The following is an 18,313-nucleotide window of genomic DNA, read 5'->3' as shown; positions in this document are numbered from 1 at the left end:
CCTGAGCCGAAAACAAGACCTCTGGGTAGAATTTTCTCTTTACTTCTTGAGAAGTTTCCCATATGACAAGCAGAGCCTAGAAAACAGTTCAAATAGCAGAGATGAATGCTCGCATGGGAGAGGCTCTGCACCTATGGTCTGGAGGCAGGCTTTCTTCTGAGGTCAGCCTGCCTGCTTCTGTGCTTGTGGTCAGATGTCCTGTAATGGAGGCTTCTTTTTTTTTAATTTTATTTTTTTATTCATGAGAGACACAGAGAGGAGAGAGGCAGAGACACAGGCAGAGGGAGAAGCAGGCTCCATGCAAGGTGCCCGATGTGGGACTCGATCCTGGGTCTCCAGAATCACGCCCTGGACTGAAGGTGGCGCTAAACCGCTGGGCGATCAGGGCTGCCCTGGAGGCTTCTTTAGGACCCGAGGATGGAAAGATCAGGGCATCCCATTTGACCCGAGAGTGTGTCTCCAGGGTCTGGTGGAAAGGGAGCCGTGTGCTCATTGGGGTCCCCCTGCAGAGGGAGCCCAAAGGCCAGTCAGGGCTCGTGAAACCCAAGCCCGTTTTTAGGACACCCAGAACCATGTCACTCACTGTGCATGTGTACAACTAACTGGTCCTAACTCTGTCATCTCCAGTCCTATCCATTAAATTTCTGCCTGAGTCTTCTAAGTTGTTTCGAGTTCATTTTCTCTGGTGCTGTAGTGGGGTGAGCTCGCCTGTTCTTGTGATGGAAGAGAGAGTACCTGCAGGTACGCCCTTTCCCCCTCATTGTTGGGTCTTTAATCTTACCTGCTTCCACTTCCAAGACCAGTCCTCACCGTTCGGCCTCCAGATCTCCGCCAGGGTGTTGTGTTCACTGCTCGCTTCTCATCCATTGCCCCAGGAAGCTGGCAGGCCACCACCATTACTCCACAGCGAATTGGACTCTGGTAACCAGGGCGGCGGTTTGCCTTGGCAGCCACGCCAGCGCCAGGAGGTTAATGCATAGGACTGAGAGTGTGCTTGGTTTGGAGTCTCTTGCAGTAGAATTAGACTGCCGGCTCCAGCTGTGCCGGTTGATGATGCTCCTAACATGGCTTTTGAAGTGTGTTGGAGATTGCTGAGCGTTTTGTGCAAAGAGAGGAAGAGGAACCACAGTCCTCTCCTGCCCCCCTCCCAGGAGGCTAGTGACTGTCCTGGACAGTCGGACCAGTGGCGGTTGTGGGTGGGGGCGGCTTTGTTGAGGCTCTTGGTGGCAAATGTGGTTACTGTCACTGACCCAGAGTTCAGTTTTGCTGTTGACACGGCAGACTGAGGGCAAAATAGCTGCAAAGTAGCTCTTCCTTGAGGCATCCGGAAACTAAGCTTTTGAAGGTGACGTTGGCTGATAGCTATGGTAGGCCTCAAGCTTTGTGCGAGCTGAACAAACGCACCACCCCCCGTCCCAATTGAAATGCAGACAGTCTTACAAAAATGATCAGATCTGCAGTTATTCAAAACTAGGCAAATGTAGATTAGAATTCAACATCGTTCACCATCAGGCTTTAATTTTGGAAGTGGAGCCTGCTGGAAAATGGCCTTGGTTCTTAAGCACTACGCCTAAATGCCTCTGCGTCTGATAAATGGCAGTGATAAGCCAGCACCAGACATGCTTGACTCCAAAAATGGGGAGTTGGGGAGGCCTCTGCCATTAGCTCCTTTGTCTGCTGGTGCAGGTGCAAAATGATCGATTTCCATAGATTATATCCGGCTTTTCCCCACTCATCAGTCCAAGCATTTTCTCATACTTCTGGTGTCCTTTGTCTCAAAACCATACAACTGACCCATTCACGAGAGGATAATTGCAGATCCTGTTTCTCATATGAGTGATACTAACTTCTTCTTCTTCTTCTTTTTTTTTTTTTTTTTAATTAAAAACCATTCCACAGAGAGAAGCTGCTCACCCAACAGATGTCTCCATCTCCAAAACAGCCTTGTACTCCCGCATCGGGACCACCGAAGTGGAGAAGCCGGCAGGCCTTCTGTTCCAGCAGCCCGACCTGGACTCTGCACTCCGGATTGCCAGGGCAGAGGTATTGTGGCTGCGTGTGGCTCGGGGAGGCCGGCTGTGGTTGCCTTGGGCAAAACTCTGGTTTCTGCTCCATGTAGATAAATATAAATATATAGACCCTCGGTCTAATCATCATGAAGCTAGCATCTTCGAACCTAGGCTTTCCCCTGCCCCCCCTCCCCTGCGGGCAGAGACAGGCAGCAGCCTGGGGTTGATCTTCCGAGACCCCATCGTTGAACCAGCCTCTGTGGCCTTGCTTGATTTATAACAGAAAGCATAGGCTTCTGGTTGCTCCCTGTGGGCACTGTGAAAGTCTGATACCTGGTTTATTTCTGTCTTGTGCTCCCGGAAATCCTCCGAATACAGTTACTGTTTGGTTGTAGGAAGTTTTAATTCTATGTTTATTCAGTGTCCCCTTCTCTTGGGTCTGTGAATTGTTCAGATCTGAATTCACTCCTCCGGGACTCACCTTTCTCTTCTCCCTGACGCTAGATCATAACCAAGGAGAGAGAGGTCTCAGAGTGGAAGGACAAGTATGAAGAAAGCAGGCGGGAAGTGATGGAAATGAGGTGAGTTGTGACGGTTCCCGGTACCTGGGGGGTGCTTACCTGTGGTCTCGTGACAGCTGCTGTGGTGCACTCTACCGGCCGTGTCTTCCCAGCACTTGCCAGTGCTTCATGAGATAAGCTTCATATTTTCGCGGGAAGTATTTGTAGGAATGTTGGTGTTTCTAAAATATGATACACCTGAGCAAAATACTACAAAGAAAAAAGATCGCCCTCCCAGTCAGCCTCTCATTCCATCTCAGGTAGCGGTGATCCACCCTTTCTGGTGCATCCTTCCCAGAATTTTCCGTTTCTGATTGCAAATATATGAATGAGTCTCTATACAGACTCCTTTTGTCTTCCTAAGTGGAGAGTGGAAATGTGCATTACCCTACATTTTTGACTTAGCAAATCTTATTTTTAAGATTTATTTACTTGGGCAGCCCGGGTGGCTCAGCGGTTTAGCGCCACCTTCGGCCCAGGGCGTGATCCTGGAGACCCCGGATTGAGTCCCACGTCGGGCTCCCTGCATGGAGCCTGCTTCTCCCTCTGCCTGTGTCGCTGCCTCTCTCTGTGTGTGTGTCTCTCATGAATAAATAAATAAAATCTTTTAAAAAAAGATTTATTTACTTATTTTAGAGAATGGGGGTGGGCGGCGAGAGAGGGAGCAAGCACAAGTGGGAGGGGGAAAGGGAGAGAGAATCTCAAGCCGACTCTGCGCTGAGTGCAGAGCCTGACACGGGGCTCGATGCCACGACTCTGAGATCACAACCTGAGCTGAACGAAACCAAGAGTCGGACACTCAGCCGACTGCACCACCCAGGTGCCCCTAACTTATTAGCAAATCTTGGAGAGATTTTTATACATCTTGACCTCATTCTGTAACAAATTGTATGTCCTTGTACGGTTTTAATGTAGTGGACTTCACCAGTCTCCATGGATAAATAGGTTATCTCCAGAATTTTGTCTGAATGACTAATTTCCATTTGCCACATCTGTAACAGACTTATAATAGCCACCACACAGTAAGTGCCTACCATGTGCTTTTTGGCTAGTGACACACAGTCTCTGTTTCTCCCCATGGCCCTCAAGAAGGGATCGTCAGCCCCATCTGACAGTGGAAGTCTCAGAGAAGTGAGGTGACTTGCCCAACATCCCAGAGCTTCTAGTTAGAAGAACATGAATTTGAATCTACTTTTCTGATTCCAAAACCCAAATTCTTTCCATTGTGCCCAGGGACCTCCCTCCTTCATTGTCACATCTCATGCACCTTTCTGCCCATTATTTTCCTTCATGATTCATCATCATCTTGGAAGCTAAGAAACTATCTCTGGGGCTAGAAGTACCCTTGGGATGTGATCTTAAAAACTGTATTGCAAGTGGCATTTTTTTTTTAAGATTTTATTTATTTATTCGTGAGAGAGACAGAGAGAAAGAGAGGCAGAGACACAGGCAGAGGGAGAAGCAGGCTCCGTGCAGGGAGCCCGATGTGGGACTCGACCTCAGCTGAAGGCAGACGCTCAACCACTGAGCCACCCAGGCATCCCTGCAAGTGGCATTTTTAAAGAAACTTTGGCCCAAATCTTTGCTCTGGCCATCCCGGGTTCTGGCTGCTGCTGCTGCCAGCTCTGAGAACTGCTTCTGGGGGCATGGTTCATTTTTTCCCCACACACCTGCCTTTCTTCAGCACAAGCTGAACTGAACATGGGTTTTGCAGTTGCAAGGGAAGATAGGAGTTAGAGCACGATCGTCTTAACAAGACATAAGGTCTGGCGCGATGCCGAAAATCTCTGATGGACTTGCTTCATTTTTAAGTCTCAACGTTTGAGAGTAGGGAATAGATGAATTCTTAAAAATTTGTTGAAGAGTTAGTACATTTCTAGTGCACTTAATTGTAGTAACAGCTGCTGGTTAATTATCAGAATCCGCTGCCTTTCTGGCTACCGATTTAAGTAGCCAAGGTATTTACGTAATTACCATTATTAGGTCTTCATAGCCCTGGTTTCTAAGTCAAATAGTATCTTCCTGAAAATTCTCCTGTTCATTCCTTCTTCCTACTGATGTTTTTGTGACCACTTCTGGAGGTGAATCCCAGTGTGCTGTTCACATTTTACACTGAGGACATGTGGTGGCATCATTTGAAAACTTCTTTCGTCTTTCTCCCTCCCTCTCTCTCTTTCTTTTCTTTTCTTTTTTTTTTTTTTTTTTTGGTAGGGGAGTGGAGGAGGAAGCAGCATGGCTGTAATGTTTTCCCTGCCCTGATCATGAAAGCAGGGCGTGCTGGGAAGGCTAGAGGTTCCATCTCTGGGGGCCCCAGGAGGTGCTGTTTACTAACCAGTAGGTTCGCGTTTAGGCATTGCCAGCTGACACAGCTGTGCTCGTGTTTGAAAGCCCACGTGTCTACCTCTGGAGCCAGACCAGGCTTGGCTTCCTGGCTGCTTTGGGGTCTGTTCCTTAACTCCATCTGAGTTACCTCCTCTGTGAACAAGGGTGGATCTCCGTGCCTCTGGGCAATAAGGCATAAGGAGTACGAGGAGGCTCCAGAGACCTATGTGGATTCGAATCCTAGCTCTGCTGCTTTGTAGCCCTGGGATCCTAGAAAGGTTCCTGGATGACCCTGTGCCTCAGTATCCCCATCAGCAATTCTGGGGATCCTCAGAGCACCCCTCCTTGGGGATCACTGTGAAGACGAGGTACAGATATGGTGCCACTGAAGCTGCTCTGGACCACAGGTGTCCCCACACATGGCTGGAAGGACACATCCCTTACCTGCTGTGGTCCAGCCTGTGTCCTTGGCAGGGATGGGTGTAGATGGTAGAGCCTCAAAGGTCCTTTGCTGTTTTGTGCTTCAGGGATACAAGGAGGTATTGATTACAGAAAACACAAAGCGCTTCTGTGTAGGATTCAGAAAGAACCCACATGGGCTCATGGCATGGTCACCTTTTTTGTTGTGAGTCATCCCTTGGGTGAGGTGCTGTCCTTGGGGCCAAGGTCAAGAAGCTGGGGACAGATACCCAGCAGCTGTGAGGTTATTACATTTTGCAGAGTGCCTTCTGTTTTCACTGGCCCTTTCAACCTCATTTAATTTCCCCACAGCCCTGAAAGTCAGGGTCTAGGGTAATCCTCCCCATACCAGGGAGTAAGCTGAGCCCCCAGTGTCTGTGACCAATGTGACTGAGTCACACAGCTAGGAGAGGTGGGACCAGCTGTAATCAGCGTGCTGGATCTGTTGGTGGTTAGCAGTTCTTGGTTCTCTTGTGGAGAATAACTATCGGATAATGTAGGTGAAACCCCAAGTCTTTTTTGAGAGGTTCCTTCCAAAAGGTTGACTTTAGAAAAGGGAAGGCTTCCTTACTCCAGGGTCTTTCCACCTGGGGGCAGCAGTGAGGCAGTCTCATAAGCAAGGGATCTGAGTGCTTCTGTGTAGCTAGTTTGTTGAAGCTATCCAAGAAGTGCTACTGTTCCCATCTCCCTCCCCATAACACAGGTGACAAGGTAGTGACCCCTGGGCCTTAAAGATCTTCTTCTCCTCCTGTACTATGATGCCAGATGTGTGAGATGTTTTAGAAGATTCAGATAAAATGTCATGAATTTCAGAGGAGAAATCAAGGGAGGCTTCCTAGAGGAAATAGCATTTGAATGGGGCCTTGAGGAGCAGCTAAGACAAGGAGAGGTGGAGCTAGAGTGGGGAAGTGAATAACCTGGGCAGGGTCATGGAGATGAGAAATCCCAGAGCCAACAATAACTCATTTGTTCTCACTGAACCACTTTGTTCATGAGATGGCAAGGAAGGAAGGAAGATTGATGAGAGTGATCAGGCTCAGGCTGTGGAGCGCTGAGAGGGTCTCATTTTTATTCTCGATGGGCAGTGGGGATGCCTTGAAGGTTTTGCACAGGGGCATAGTGTGTTCAGAGTCCTGCACTAGAAAAACGAACGTTCTTGAGTGTGCAAGAAGAGGGTTGAGTTTGAAGGTGAAGCTAGAGTTGTGAGCCAACCACGACAAATACGACTTGTCCTCTAATGTCTTGGTCAGGCAGCTGATGCCCAGCACATGAGCCCTGGTATCAATTAGAAACCGTCCTGTTGGGCAGCCCGGGTGGCGCAGTGGTTTAGCGCCGCCTGCAGCCCAGGGCATGATCCTGGAGACCCTGGATCGAGTCCCACGTCAGGCTCCCTGCATGGGGCCTGCTTTTCCCTCTGCCTGTGTCTCTGCCTCTCTCTCTCTCTGTCTCCATGAATAAATAAATAAAATCTTTAAAAACAAAAAGAAACCGTCCTGTTGTCATGGTTCCAACATGTTTTTATTTCTCTTACAGGAAAATAGTGGCCGAGTATGAGAAGACCATCGCTCAGATGATAGGTGGGTATTGAAACTGGTGGGCTCAGGCCTCCCCGAGGCTTCTAAACCATGGGGAGGGCTTTGAAGGTGGACTCCAGAGTGTGTTCGTCTTTAGCCCCTCTTAGAGCACGAAGTCCTTCGGGGAGAGACCAAAGCATCCCAGAATGTGAGCCTGGGTGCGTCCTGGGAACACCTGCTAGCATGTCCCTTAGCGTTATTTGTGCCTGTGGGAAGCCATGGCAGTCACCTCCACGGCCACCATTGATTCAGCCAGGACTGCCCACCTCATGGGGGAAAGACATGGGTTGGTTCCTAGGACGTTTGTGAGAGTTTTTGCTCATGGGAGAGACTAAGAATCAAATCCCTAAACTCTATTTAGACTCAAGTGACAAAATATCCTGATGCAGAGTTCTAGGGCAAGGGTAGTGGACCACGTGGTAGCCCTGCTGCCTGCCCCTCCTCTCCCCTCCCTCCTGTGATTTCCGTGACCTCAGTGAGATAGGCACTGACTCAGAATCCATCTTAGCACAGAGTCCCTGGCAGCCAGCACTGACGCTGCTTTGGCCCGCAATAAAAGATAGCCTCAAGTCATAAGTTAGACACACCTGACTCTCTTTAAAAAAATAATAATGAGGAGAAAAGATCTTGCAGAAGTTCTAAGCCCGTTTTTACGCCAATGATCACCCTTCAAAAATGATGTTATGACTTGGCAACGGGTGGGAAGAAGGAGATTTTTGTTTATCTGCTTATTTAATTGGCTACTTAGGTCCGTGATATCAGTTTTAAAAAATCTTTTACTCCTAAGGACATATGGAGTAAAAATCCCAGCTCACCGCAAACTGGTTTCTGTCTCGAAGCTGGACGCTGGGTTAACAGATGACTCGTCTCTTTCCAACATTTGGATACGAGTCACACCACACCTCTCGCTTCTCCCAAGCTAAATTTGAGAGCAGGCTTGGGAATGGTGAAGAGGCCAACAACCGAGTGCTTTCTATTCAAAGCAGCTTTCATTTTGATGTATTGTAATAGAGGCCATTTCTCCCAGATCTCAGGGAAAGCCCTTTTGGGTGTTTCTAAGGATCAGCTCATGGTATATGCTTTCTATCAAATGAAACTTCTTTATTAAATTGGTATCAGAATTTATGAATACATATGGAGGAGATAAAAAACAAAACTTTTGGAACTGCCTGTAAAAGGAGTCAGGAAATAGGATTTATGTCTTCCAATATATAGTGTTTGGCATGCTGAGTACATCCTTTTGGCCTCCCGGAGTCTCGGGTTGTGAAAATGTCACTCAGACCTATGGTGGCTCATCTGGAAACATCCTTCTGCATGTCAGAGGTCTACACTGTTATTTTTGCATTTGATGATGACATTTGGGCCAATATTGAGATGAGGGTAAAAGGGCCTGAGCCTTTGCCCCGAGAGAAGGCTGCCCAGAGCCAGCTGTTACTGCTCAGCTGGCAGTTTTGATAGAAGCAGACGTTCCTTCTTGAAAACCCAAGAGTAAGGATCTGTCTACCTGGCATAGGTGGTCTGTCCCTCTTGGACAGAAAGCTTATTCAACTCTGATTTCCTCATAGCATATTTCCAGATGAGAGTAGTTAGAAGAACATTTCAATTCCAGGCAAACAGAGTGTCTGGAACCCTGGCTGCAGGGGTTATGGCTACGCACACCTACCCCAAGTACGACAGCCCCCTCCCCCGGGGAGACCTGGGAAGTTTGGCCCGAGGGTCCCTTTCTTTCAGAGCTGTGATCTCACCTGTCCGAGCATTTTCCTGTTTGGGGGTGTTTGGGCACTCCCGGCGGCTCCGTGAGACCCCTCCAGGGTCCCTAGCTGCAAGTGGTGCTGTCACTCCGGGGGTGTAGCAGCTCACGTCCATCCCTGGTTCTCCATCCTATTGCACCTTTAGTGTCCTCTTCATCAGCCACTTCTCAGACCTTGTTCATCAGGCGGCACGTCTGTGGCTGTCATCCCGTCAGTCATTACTGCAGGGCGTCGATGAGGGCTGCTGCAGATTTCCACGTCCTCGTGTCCTTATAGAAGATGGTTTGGGGCAGAGGCACCTATTGCTGGGGGCGGCACCTGCCTTCCTTCTGGGCAGGCCTTGAGTCCCCATTTGTGGAAGCATACCCTCATGGCTCCTCTGGGTCCCCTGTCCCTTCTGGTTTTCACTCATCTAACCGGCATCCCTGGTAGGAGGAAAGACTCAGGCCCCAGGAGCTCGGCGGTTTGGGGCAGAATGGACACTAATAGCATTTTGAAGTTAAAACCAGGTTCCACCCCCTGGTACACGAGCTCCTCCTGGCTCCAGCCCAGCTCTCTGACTTCCATGTAACCCTCACAAACGTTCCACGCCAGCGTGACATGTGTCCTGCCATCATCGTCCGTTCTCGTGCCATGTTACTAAAATCGAGTTCAAATATTGAATATTTAGGATTCAGGACCAAAAGAGACCTCTGTGCTTTTTTTCATTGCAGGTTGTTGGCAATTGATTTTTTTTTTTCTGCTTTCCTAACAACTGCTCTGATTATCTGTTTTGCTTCCATTTTCTGTTGCTTCTTGCCCTTTGCTTGCAAAACAAACAGGCAAGCCTGGTAAGTAAATGCTTTTCACCTAATTTAACACCTGCCCATCGCAACCCACGTTTGTTTGTTTCTATTTTTGTTAACTTTTGCTGTTGTGTGTATTTGCTGCATTTCTCCCCTACCCCCACCCCACACGATTTAATAATGTTTTGCCCCAAAAAGCCAGAAACGTCTCCAGGGGCATTGTTTTGTGGTCGAGTCTAGAGCATTTGGAGTCGGGGGCCGATTTCCTGGTTGGAAGGACCTGACCGCGTTTTCAATTTACAAAAAAGATCTGCGCTGCGTTCTCACCTCCTCGGCCTCCTGGGAACCGGGAAATTCTATTTTTACAAGCGTTTATGGGGAGGACAGGAAACTTGAGGCAGGCTAAGTCTCAGATCCAGGAAATCAGATGGACTCCGTTTGATAAATAGCTCTTTCCAAGCCAAGTGAAATGTAGACATGGCCTCAGATCAGCCGAGAATGTGCATTGTGCGGTGTGCAGAGGACTAAGGAAGCAGCTAAAACTCAAAAAAATAAAAATAAGCGTTCAGTTACTGGTGGAACTTTGAAGCGTCTTTGGTCTCGGGAGGCTAGGTGTGGCAAGCAGACTGCCGGCAGTCCTGGCCTCGCTGGATGTGAAACAGCTCCCCGTCTGTAAGTCACCGTGACTGGCGACATCCCGCCAGCCTCCGGGAGCCAGTGATGCTGTCAGTCATGGGTCACGGGTCCTGGGTTCTCACTGTGTGTCAGAGGCTTTATTTTCATTTAATCTTTGCCCAAATGCCGTGAGATAAATACCGTGAGCCCCTCTTTCTGCTCAGGAGGCTGAGACTTGGGGGTGTTAAAAAAAAACCCTGCCCAGGGTTAGCAGAGCTGGGAGGTGTCAGAGCCAGGATGGAGTCAGAGTCTGGCGCCCGGGTCCTTCACCTCCGCCCAGGTAGCAGAGGCTCTGGGAATAGGCCTAACTTCAGGATACAGGAAGATGCCTATCAGGAACCTAAGGGAAAGAACCCAAAGCGGCATCCCCCTGCCTTTTTTTTTTTTTTTTTTTTTTTTAAGATTTTATTTATTCATGAGAGATACAGAAAGCCAGAGAGGAAGAGACACAGGCAGAGGGAGAAGCAGGTTCCATGCAGAGAGCCCGATGTGGGAGTCGATCCCGGGGTCTCCAGGATCACGCCCTGAGCCAAAGGCAGATGCTCAACCACTGAGCCACCCAGGCATGCTCCCCACCCCCGTTTTTTTTTTTTTTTTTAAGTTTTAATTTAAATTCCGGTCAGTTAACATACAGTGTAATATTAGTTTCAGGTGTACAGTATAGTGATACAACACATGCATGTAACACCTGGTGCTCATCACAAGTGCCCTCCTTAATCCCCAGCCTCCCTCTGTTTTTTTTTTAACATTTTATTTATTTATTTGAAAGAGAGTAAATACAAGCAGGGGGAGGGGGAGAGGAAGAAGCAGACCCCCCCACTGAGCAGGGAGCCCAACACGGAGCTCGAACCCAGGACCCCGGGATCATGACCTGAGCCAACGGCAGATGCTTAACCGACTGAGCCACTCAGGCGCCCCAGACCCTGCTTTTAAGGGAGCTCCCAGGTCTATTATTAAGAAGCCGGTGGAGAGACAAGGTTATGAGCACGGTTTGGGGTGCTCTGCTGCCAGGCTCCACTCATTCATCCACAGCACAGATGCGTTGAGGCATCATCCTGTGACTCAGGACCCTGCCCTCCTGCAGCATGTCTTGTAGGCAGCCAGCCAGCCAGCAGACACACATGCACATGCACATCCGGCTGTTTCTGGGAAGAGAATGGACTGGAAAGTAGGGAGGAGGCGTTCCCCCACCAGTGCTCAGAAGGCACCTCTGGGGAGGTGGCCTGGTGTCAGGGACCTGAGTGAGTGAGTGGGGAACCATGGAAACTCTGGGCCATGAGCCCTGGGGCAGGACCGCCTGGGGTGTGCCGACCACTGTACCTGGAGCAGGTGGGGATGGGGTTGGGGTTTCATTCCCAGTGCACACGGGCTCTGAGCTTGAGTGAAGTGACCCAGTTGGGACTTAAGGAAGTTTAGTTTGGTGCCTGGGTGCTGGCTTAGGAGCATGAAATGAATGCTTGACGTGTGGAAGAGCTGGGTGCGTGCTGGTTGCTGTTGTTATGTCTGTCATCGTTTCCAGAGAAATCTGCCCTATATGGCAACCAGGCCTTGGAGGCAGTGGTGGGCAGCGGGACCCCTGCCCAGGTGACCTGGGGCTGATGGAAGGCCAGGTCTACAGAGCTACTTAACCCCAAGAGCTCTGAGTGGGGGCTTCTCCTCCCCCCACCCCCCACTCTGTGCTGTCACCAGGGGTCCAAATGGTTGGGAACAAAAGGTTCCTTGCCCACCTAGACCATTGACGAACTGGTCAGCACACAAAAGACAGTGCCGTGTGGGTGAGAAGCTTTTATGTGGAGTGGTTGGAGAAAGCCCTTCCCATAAATAGCAGGTGGTTTGCAAGATGTTCAGGGAAGAGTGTTAGCTCGTGTCCCAGAGAGGTGGGGTCAAGGTCAGAGCAGTTCCTTTTAGTAGGATCAGCCACTCCGAACTGGGCCAGGATTCATTCTCTTGTACATAACTGAGAAACCCACTTGACAGAAAGCTCTGTTTTTCTCGGAGTTAAGACATTTGCTGTATCAAAGGAAATGTCTGTTTCTGTGTGAAGCAGAGTTTCAGGGCTGACCGTGATGTGGCCTTTGGTTCATGGGATGTTTCAAGGGATGAAGACACCTTTTTTCATTTCCAATCACCATGTCTTTATGTTGATAACACATAGAAAGGCCTGGTCCTCAGAGCCCAGACTACTGTACCTTTTAATCCTGCTCAACGCAAAATTCAGTAGTGATTTTTTTTCCCCTGCCTTATGGATCTATTTGCCATCATTGACCAACTAGAATCACTGGGGGTTGATTTTTAAGGGTCTGCATTGATCTGGCTAAAGAACAGTGGCTAGTTTCCCTCCCATATTACACTGTAAAGGTGCAGGCCTGGGATGCTGAGGCCGAGGGTATTGTTACTTCAGAAACAGAGTCTAGGTGGGTTCAGAGAGTGGGTCTGTCCCGAGTTTGGGATGCCCTACTGCTTAGACTGAGCTGCATCTGAGGCCCTGGCTGCCCCCTGAGACCACGTTAGGATCCCCCAGCCTCATCATCTGGTTCCTTGTGTCTCTTGCCAGAGGACGAGCAGAGGGAGAAGTCTGTCTCCCACCAGACTGTGCAGCAGCTGGTCCTGGAGAAGGAGCAAGCCCTGGCTGACCTAAACTCCGTGGAGAAATCCCTGGCTGATCTCTTCAGGAGATACGAGAAGATGAAGGAGGTCCTCGAGGGCTTCCGCAAGGTGCGATTGTGTGGGAGCAGAGCAGAGGGCTGGACCTGTGGGATGGGAGAGTATGGGACAGGTGGGGAGAGATTCTAGGGAGCTGGACCGGGCTGGCCAGGGTTCCACCTGCATTGGGGAGTTCTTGAGGTTCCCAGCATCTGGGGCATTTCTTCTGTGGGCACAACCTCTGTCCTCTGTCATGTCAGAATGAAGAGGTGCTGAAGAAGTGTGCACAAGAGTATCTGTCCCGAGTGAAGAAAGAGGAGCAGAGGTACCAAGCCCTGAAGGTGCATGCGGAGGAGAAGCTGGACAGGTAATGCGGCCACGGGTCTGCTCCCAGAGGCCTCTTGGCGCCCCTGCCAAGGTAGGCCAGGCGTTCAGGTGGCTCCACTCGCACTGGCTTGGGAAGGGCAGATGATCCATTTGTGTTTTCTCAGTGTGGCCCGTGACAACACTGTACTCTCAGCATTTTGATAAGTGAAGGACGCATGTTGTAATTTCCAGGGGACCCCCTCAGAGCACCTCAGCATCTCGGGAATGGGGGTTAGGGGCAGGGGGTGCTCATGGGCTCCTGAACTAGGCCCTCGGTGGTAGGAGCTGGAGCCAGGCGGGGTCTCCGGGGAAGGATGATAATTTCTGAGCGTCCCCCGACCGGTTCCCGCAGGGCCAACGCCGAGATCGCGCAGGTCCGAGGCAAGGCCCAGCAGGAACAGGCTGCCTACCAGGCCAGTCTGCGGAAGGAGCAGCTTCGCGTGGATGCTCTGGAGAGGACGCTGGAGCAGAAGGTAACAGCCGAGGGAGGGGGGGCCGGGCGTCCCTGCGCCCTCCGCAGCTCCTGGGACAGCTTTGTGTCTCGTGAGCATATGCTTGCCCTCCCCCTGGATGATCCAGTGTAACGCCAGCCCCATTACGCTCCTCTTTCCAGCCTTTCCTGGAATTGCTCTCTGCTCAGATGTTTACTGCTGGTTTTCATTCCTTCTCAGCATTCGTTTGTCACACATTTGCTAAGTATTTATAGTGTGCCAGGCATAATGCTTTACCCAGCATCCACTGCTTACCCACTGTGGGGGAATGGGGTAATCACCAGGCCATGTTGGCCTTGCCATCCATTATGACCCCGGACAAGCCTTACACCTCCCCTCAGGTCGTAGGTTTGTCATGTTGGAGGTTGAAACCCAAAGGTCCAGAAGAGTCTCTCGAGCCCTGAAAATTCTACGGTTCTAGTAGTCAGGTGGACTTCCCCCGGGTCCACATGTCATTGCAACCTGGCCTCCGCTTGGCCCTGGGTCTACAGTCTGTTCCTGGTCATCCAGAATTCAACAACTAGAAAACTCACATTTCCAGACTGTTTTTGTTCTTTACCTTTTCCCTTCGGAATGAAGCAGACAAATGGCCACCAGTCAGAATAGTATTTTTTAAAAAAAGAAAGAAAGAGCCAAGACTGTGCCAAATATGCCAAATCTATTCAACTGCCCCGATCTTCTGGGCTCTGATCCTTGTTCCTAGCCATGAGCACAGAGTCAGAGCCGTCAAACACGAGCATTGGCTCATTCCATCCGTGTTTATCGAGTGACACAGCACGGTTCGTCTGGAGTGGGTGTTTATTCTTAGAATGTTCATAATCCCCGTGTGGCGTATTTGATGACTCTTGAGAAGTGGAATACTCATTTAAGTTACAGACCACATTCTCCCATCATTTTGGGCGATGAGGCAGTTGTGCATCAAATGTCTCCTTTTTTTTTTTTTTTTGCATCAAATGTTTCTAGGTGAGAAATGTAGCAGTAGATCTGTTCCCTCCTATTTCTGTCGGGATTTGACGGTGTTTGAACTGCATCACGGCGCTAGCTAAAATAATAGAGGTGAAACCGGAGTCAGGATAGATGTTCTCTAGGCAACCTGGCCTGTTTAGACTCTCCCCAGTTGCCAGATGAAGGTGATGCTAAGTATCCTGGCAAAATGAAAGATAAGGAGGCAAGGCAGCTTGCACGGCTTTGGAGAACAGAAAAGCTACAAACAGAGCTACACATGTAATTCTTTCCTAAACTAAAACTGGGGAGGAATGGGGTTAATCACACACGTTCTCCCCAAAAGGACTCTGGGTGATACAGAGGTCGTTGTCTGTTTTATTTATTTATTTTTAAGACTTTATTATTTATTCATGAGAGACACAGAGAGAGGCAAAGACACAGGCAGAGGGAGAAGCAGGCTGCATGTGGGGAGCCCGACGTGGGACTCGATCTGAGGACTCCAGGATCATGCCCTGGGCCGAAGGGAGATGCTCAACCACTGAGCCACCCAGGCGTCCCCGGTCTCTGTTTTAAAGAGATTCAGAAGCCTGATGCCCCTGCTCCAGGCAGTTCTTAAGTGGAGGTGCTGGGCATTTTGTCCAGTTGGGCTGTTGGAAACCCAGTGAGCTGAGCTGCACAATGGCCGTGTGCTAGGCGGTCGGCTGCTGGCGCCAAGATGGGGTTTGGAGAACCTCCAGGAATCGATAGCTAGCGGGTCTGCTAGTGCCTCTCAGCCATCAGTCGCTGGATACGATGTTTAATAAATCAGACCACAAAGCCATCTAGGAGCCAGGCCAGCCTGAATTCACGCCCCGGGCCTGCTGCATCGGACCGGCTATGTAGCCTTAAATTAAGCACAAACACTTAACCTCTCTGAGCCCCGGTTTCTTACTGAGAAGTAGAACTGTCAGTGGCTCCCATGTGGGGACGGTTGTGAGATCCGAGTGGGGCAGGTGCCTGGGGCATGGTGGGCATGGTGGGCGCCACACATGAAACATGAAAAGTCACCAGCAGTGGCCATTCAAGAATCCTTAACAGGATTCGAGGTTAGGGTCACAGTCCCATATAACAGCATCTTCCAACAGGCGTTTCAGTGCCTCTCCGAGCTGGAAACTCTAGAAGGGGGTAAGCCGAGGTGCTGCTCCGGGTGGGGTTCACTCCCGGCGGGGGCTGGTGGCTGGACCGCAGCAAGGGCTGCATTTCTCTTCCACTGAGGGCTCCCCGACTGTTCCCAATAGTGACACAGTCACGGGGGTGCCTGGAGCCCAGCCTGGAAACACAGGACGTGTGGCTCTGGGCTGGACTGTGTCTCAGGAGGTTTCCACAGTTTCCAAGGGCCTCTGTACAGTCTCAGGGCAGAGGCGTGTGGTTAAGACTCACCTTCCGTGGGGACCTCAAAGGAGTGGCTGCAGTATGTTCCTGGGCTACCAGAAAGCTCTTGCCCCCTTGGAGAGGGCCGTTTGAGATCGGCTGTTGAAGCAGGTCAGCATCAGAGCAAAGCCGCACCTGCCTTTGAATGGACTCATCCCATCGGATCCCTGTACTTAGAGCATGGACGGTGTTGCGTGATCGTTGGTGCCAGGCGAGCATGTGGTTGGCTTCCCTTGCTTCAGGGCCCGGGCAGGGTGTGGTGTGAGGGACACCTGAAGTCGTCTTGCACCTGCCCCTGCCTCTGCCTCTCTCCTCGACGCCTTGTATCCACAGCACCCCCTTCATTTAGCATCCTCTAAATAATGCTAGCGACCCTATTCAAGTAGGATTGCTTCACCCCTCCTGGTGGCATTTCTCAAAAAAAGCCACCAAAGAGCTCACCCTGGACCATCCTTTTGTGTCCATATCCTTCAGAGGCAAATAAAAGAAAGAGAACCAATACTAATTAAGCCTCTAGTGCGTGCTGGTCACTGTGCTAGGGAGCTTTACGTTCTGACCCCATTCCATCCTCAGAGAGCGAGCGAGAGATGTTCACATTGTAGAGATAAGGACACCAAGGCTCAGAAAGGTGGTGTAACTTGCTCAAGGTCACAGCTAGAGCTGGGATGTGTGCTTCGATTATTCGTCTCCCAAGTCGTTTTGCTCACTGCTTTAGATAATTGCAGGGAGCCCCGGGGGGGCCCTATACCCTGAAAAGCCCAAAGACCCTTCTGATTGGCTTCATTTCCAACAGCAGGGAGATTTCAGCAACCTTTTCTTTTTTTTTTTTTTTTTGTTTTCTTCACTTTCAGAATAAAGAGATAGAAGAACTCACCAAGATTTGTGATGAACTGATTGCCAAAATGGGGAAAAGCTAACTTTGAACCAAATGTTTGGACTTGACCATTGCGTGCAATATGACCGTCGGCACACTGCTGTCCTTCTAGTTACGTGGACAGATTCTGTTCTCACTTTTTCGTATGCACTACTGTATTTTCTTTCTAAATAACGTTGATTTGATTGTATGCAGTACTAAGGAGACTGTCAGAATTTCTTGCTATTGGTTTGCATTTTCTTAGTATAAATTCATAGCAAGTTGACCTCAGAGTTCCTGTATCAGGGAGATTGTCTGATTCTCTACATAAAAGACAAATCGCTGACCTTGGCCTTGCCCTTTGTACATGAGTTCCCAGGGTGAGCGGCTTTTGGATTTAATATGAACATGTACAGCTTGCACAGGGACTCTTGCCTTAAGGAATGTAAACTTGATCTGCATTTGCTGATTTGTTTTAAAAAAAAATGCATGTTTCAAATAAAATCCTCTATTGTAAATAAATTTTTTTTCTTTGGATCTTGGCAATACGTGTGGCTCTGATTTATTTTCTGGGAAGGGCTGAGTCTTTTCTTGCCTTTGTTAAAATCCTATCAGATCTGGCCCTTCACCTCTTCTCTCTCTGGCTCCGTCTTTTGTCTGTAGACGTCAAGAACATTTCCTGCGTTATCGTGGCTGTTGGTAAGATGGAAGCTAATGAAAAGTATATTGACTTCTTTAAACGATTGAGTGTTTCGAATTCAAACAGATTTTGTTTTTACAAGGCCTCTCTGAGCTTTGGCGGGAAAATCTATTTCCCTTTCCTGGCTTGAGGAAGTAGCAGGCTGTCCCTCTTCCTACGCGTTCCCTTATTGTGTGACAATCAACCCTGAAACATCGCCCAGTTCCCTCTAAAGGACCAGGCACGGGCGAGCGGTGACCGTGGGAGACAGGCAGTGGGGCCGCTTTGGAGGGGAAATGGGGATGTGCCCGCCGGTAGATGCCTTAACTGCTCCTGGCCTTCTCAGGGCCCCCAGGCCCAAGGGTGGGCATACGGGGTGGGTGGCCAGTGAGAGGGTGGGAGGTGTCTTCGTGCCCTAGGGCTGCTGCCACAACATCACACACTCAGCAGCTTAAAACAACAGAGGTTTTTTGCTCTCACAGTTCTGGAGGCCAGAAGTCCCAAATCAGAGGGTCGGTGGGCTTGCACCCCACTGAGGCCCAGAGGTAGCACCTGTTCCTTGCCTCTCTCGCAGCTTCTGGATAGTGGCCGGCGATCCCTGGCGTCCCTGGGCTGGTGGCTGCGTCACTCGAGTCTCCTCTATGTCTCAGCTCCCTTCTCTCTCTCTCTCTTTCTCATAAGGACACCACTCTTTGAATGTCAGGCCCACTTGAAAATCCAGGATATTCTCCATGTTCCCAGTTACATCTACAAAGACTCTGTTTCCAAATAAGGCACACTCTCAGCTAGTG

At 49.9% G+C, this 18,313-nt stretch overlaps 1 protein-coding gene across 17 annotated transcripts in view; it reads left to right on the top strand.

Annotated features, from left to right (window-relative positions):
* Window positions 1-17,389, top strand: part of TACC2 (transforming acidic coiled-coil containing protein 2) — a 206,033-nt gene extending 188,644 nt beyond the window's left edge. For all 17 annotated transcript variants that reach the window (XM_077877359.1, XM_077877366.1, XM_077877369.1 and 14 more), the window contains 7 exons: window positions 1,900-2,043; window positions 2,514-2,590; window positions 6,884-6,927; window positions 12,690-12,850; window positions 13,039-13,145; window positions 13,497-13,617; window positions 16,842-17,389. In XM_077877359.1, the coding sequence (XP_077733485.1) occupies window positions 1,900-2,043; window positions 2,514-2,590; window positions 6,884-6,927; window positions 12,690-12,850; window positions 13,039-13,145; window positions 13,497-13,617; window positions 16,842-16,907 (720 nt within the window). In that variant the 3' untranslated portion in view covers window positions 16,908-17,389. The remainder of the gene's footprint in view (window positions 1-1,899; window positions 2,044-2,513; window positions 2,591-6,883; window positions 6,928-12,689; window positions 12,851-13,038; window positions 13,146-13,496; window positions 13,618-16,841) is intronic.
* The last annotated feature ends 924 nt before the right edge of the window (window positions 17,390-18,313 follow it).

This window comes from Canis aureus, chromosome 29 (assembly GCF_053574225.1).
Source record: "Canis aureus isolate CA01 chromosome 29, VMU_Caureus_v.1.0, whole genome shotgun sequence".
Lineage (NCBI taxonomy): Eukaryota > Metazoa > Chordata > Mammalia > Carnivora > Canidae > Canis > Canis aureus.
The sequence above is the reverse complement of the archived record's forward strand: the minus strand, read 5'-3'. Positions and strand labels throughout refer to the sequence as shown.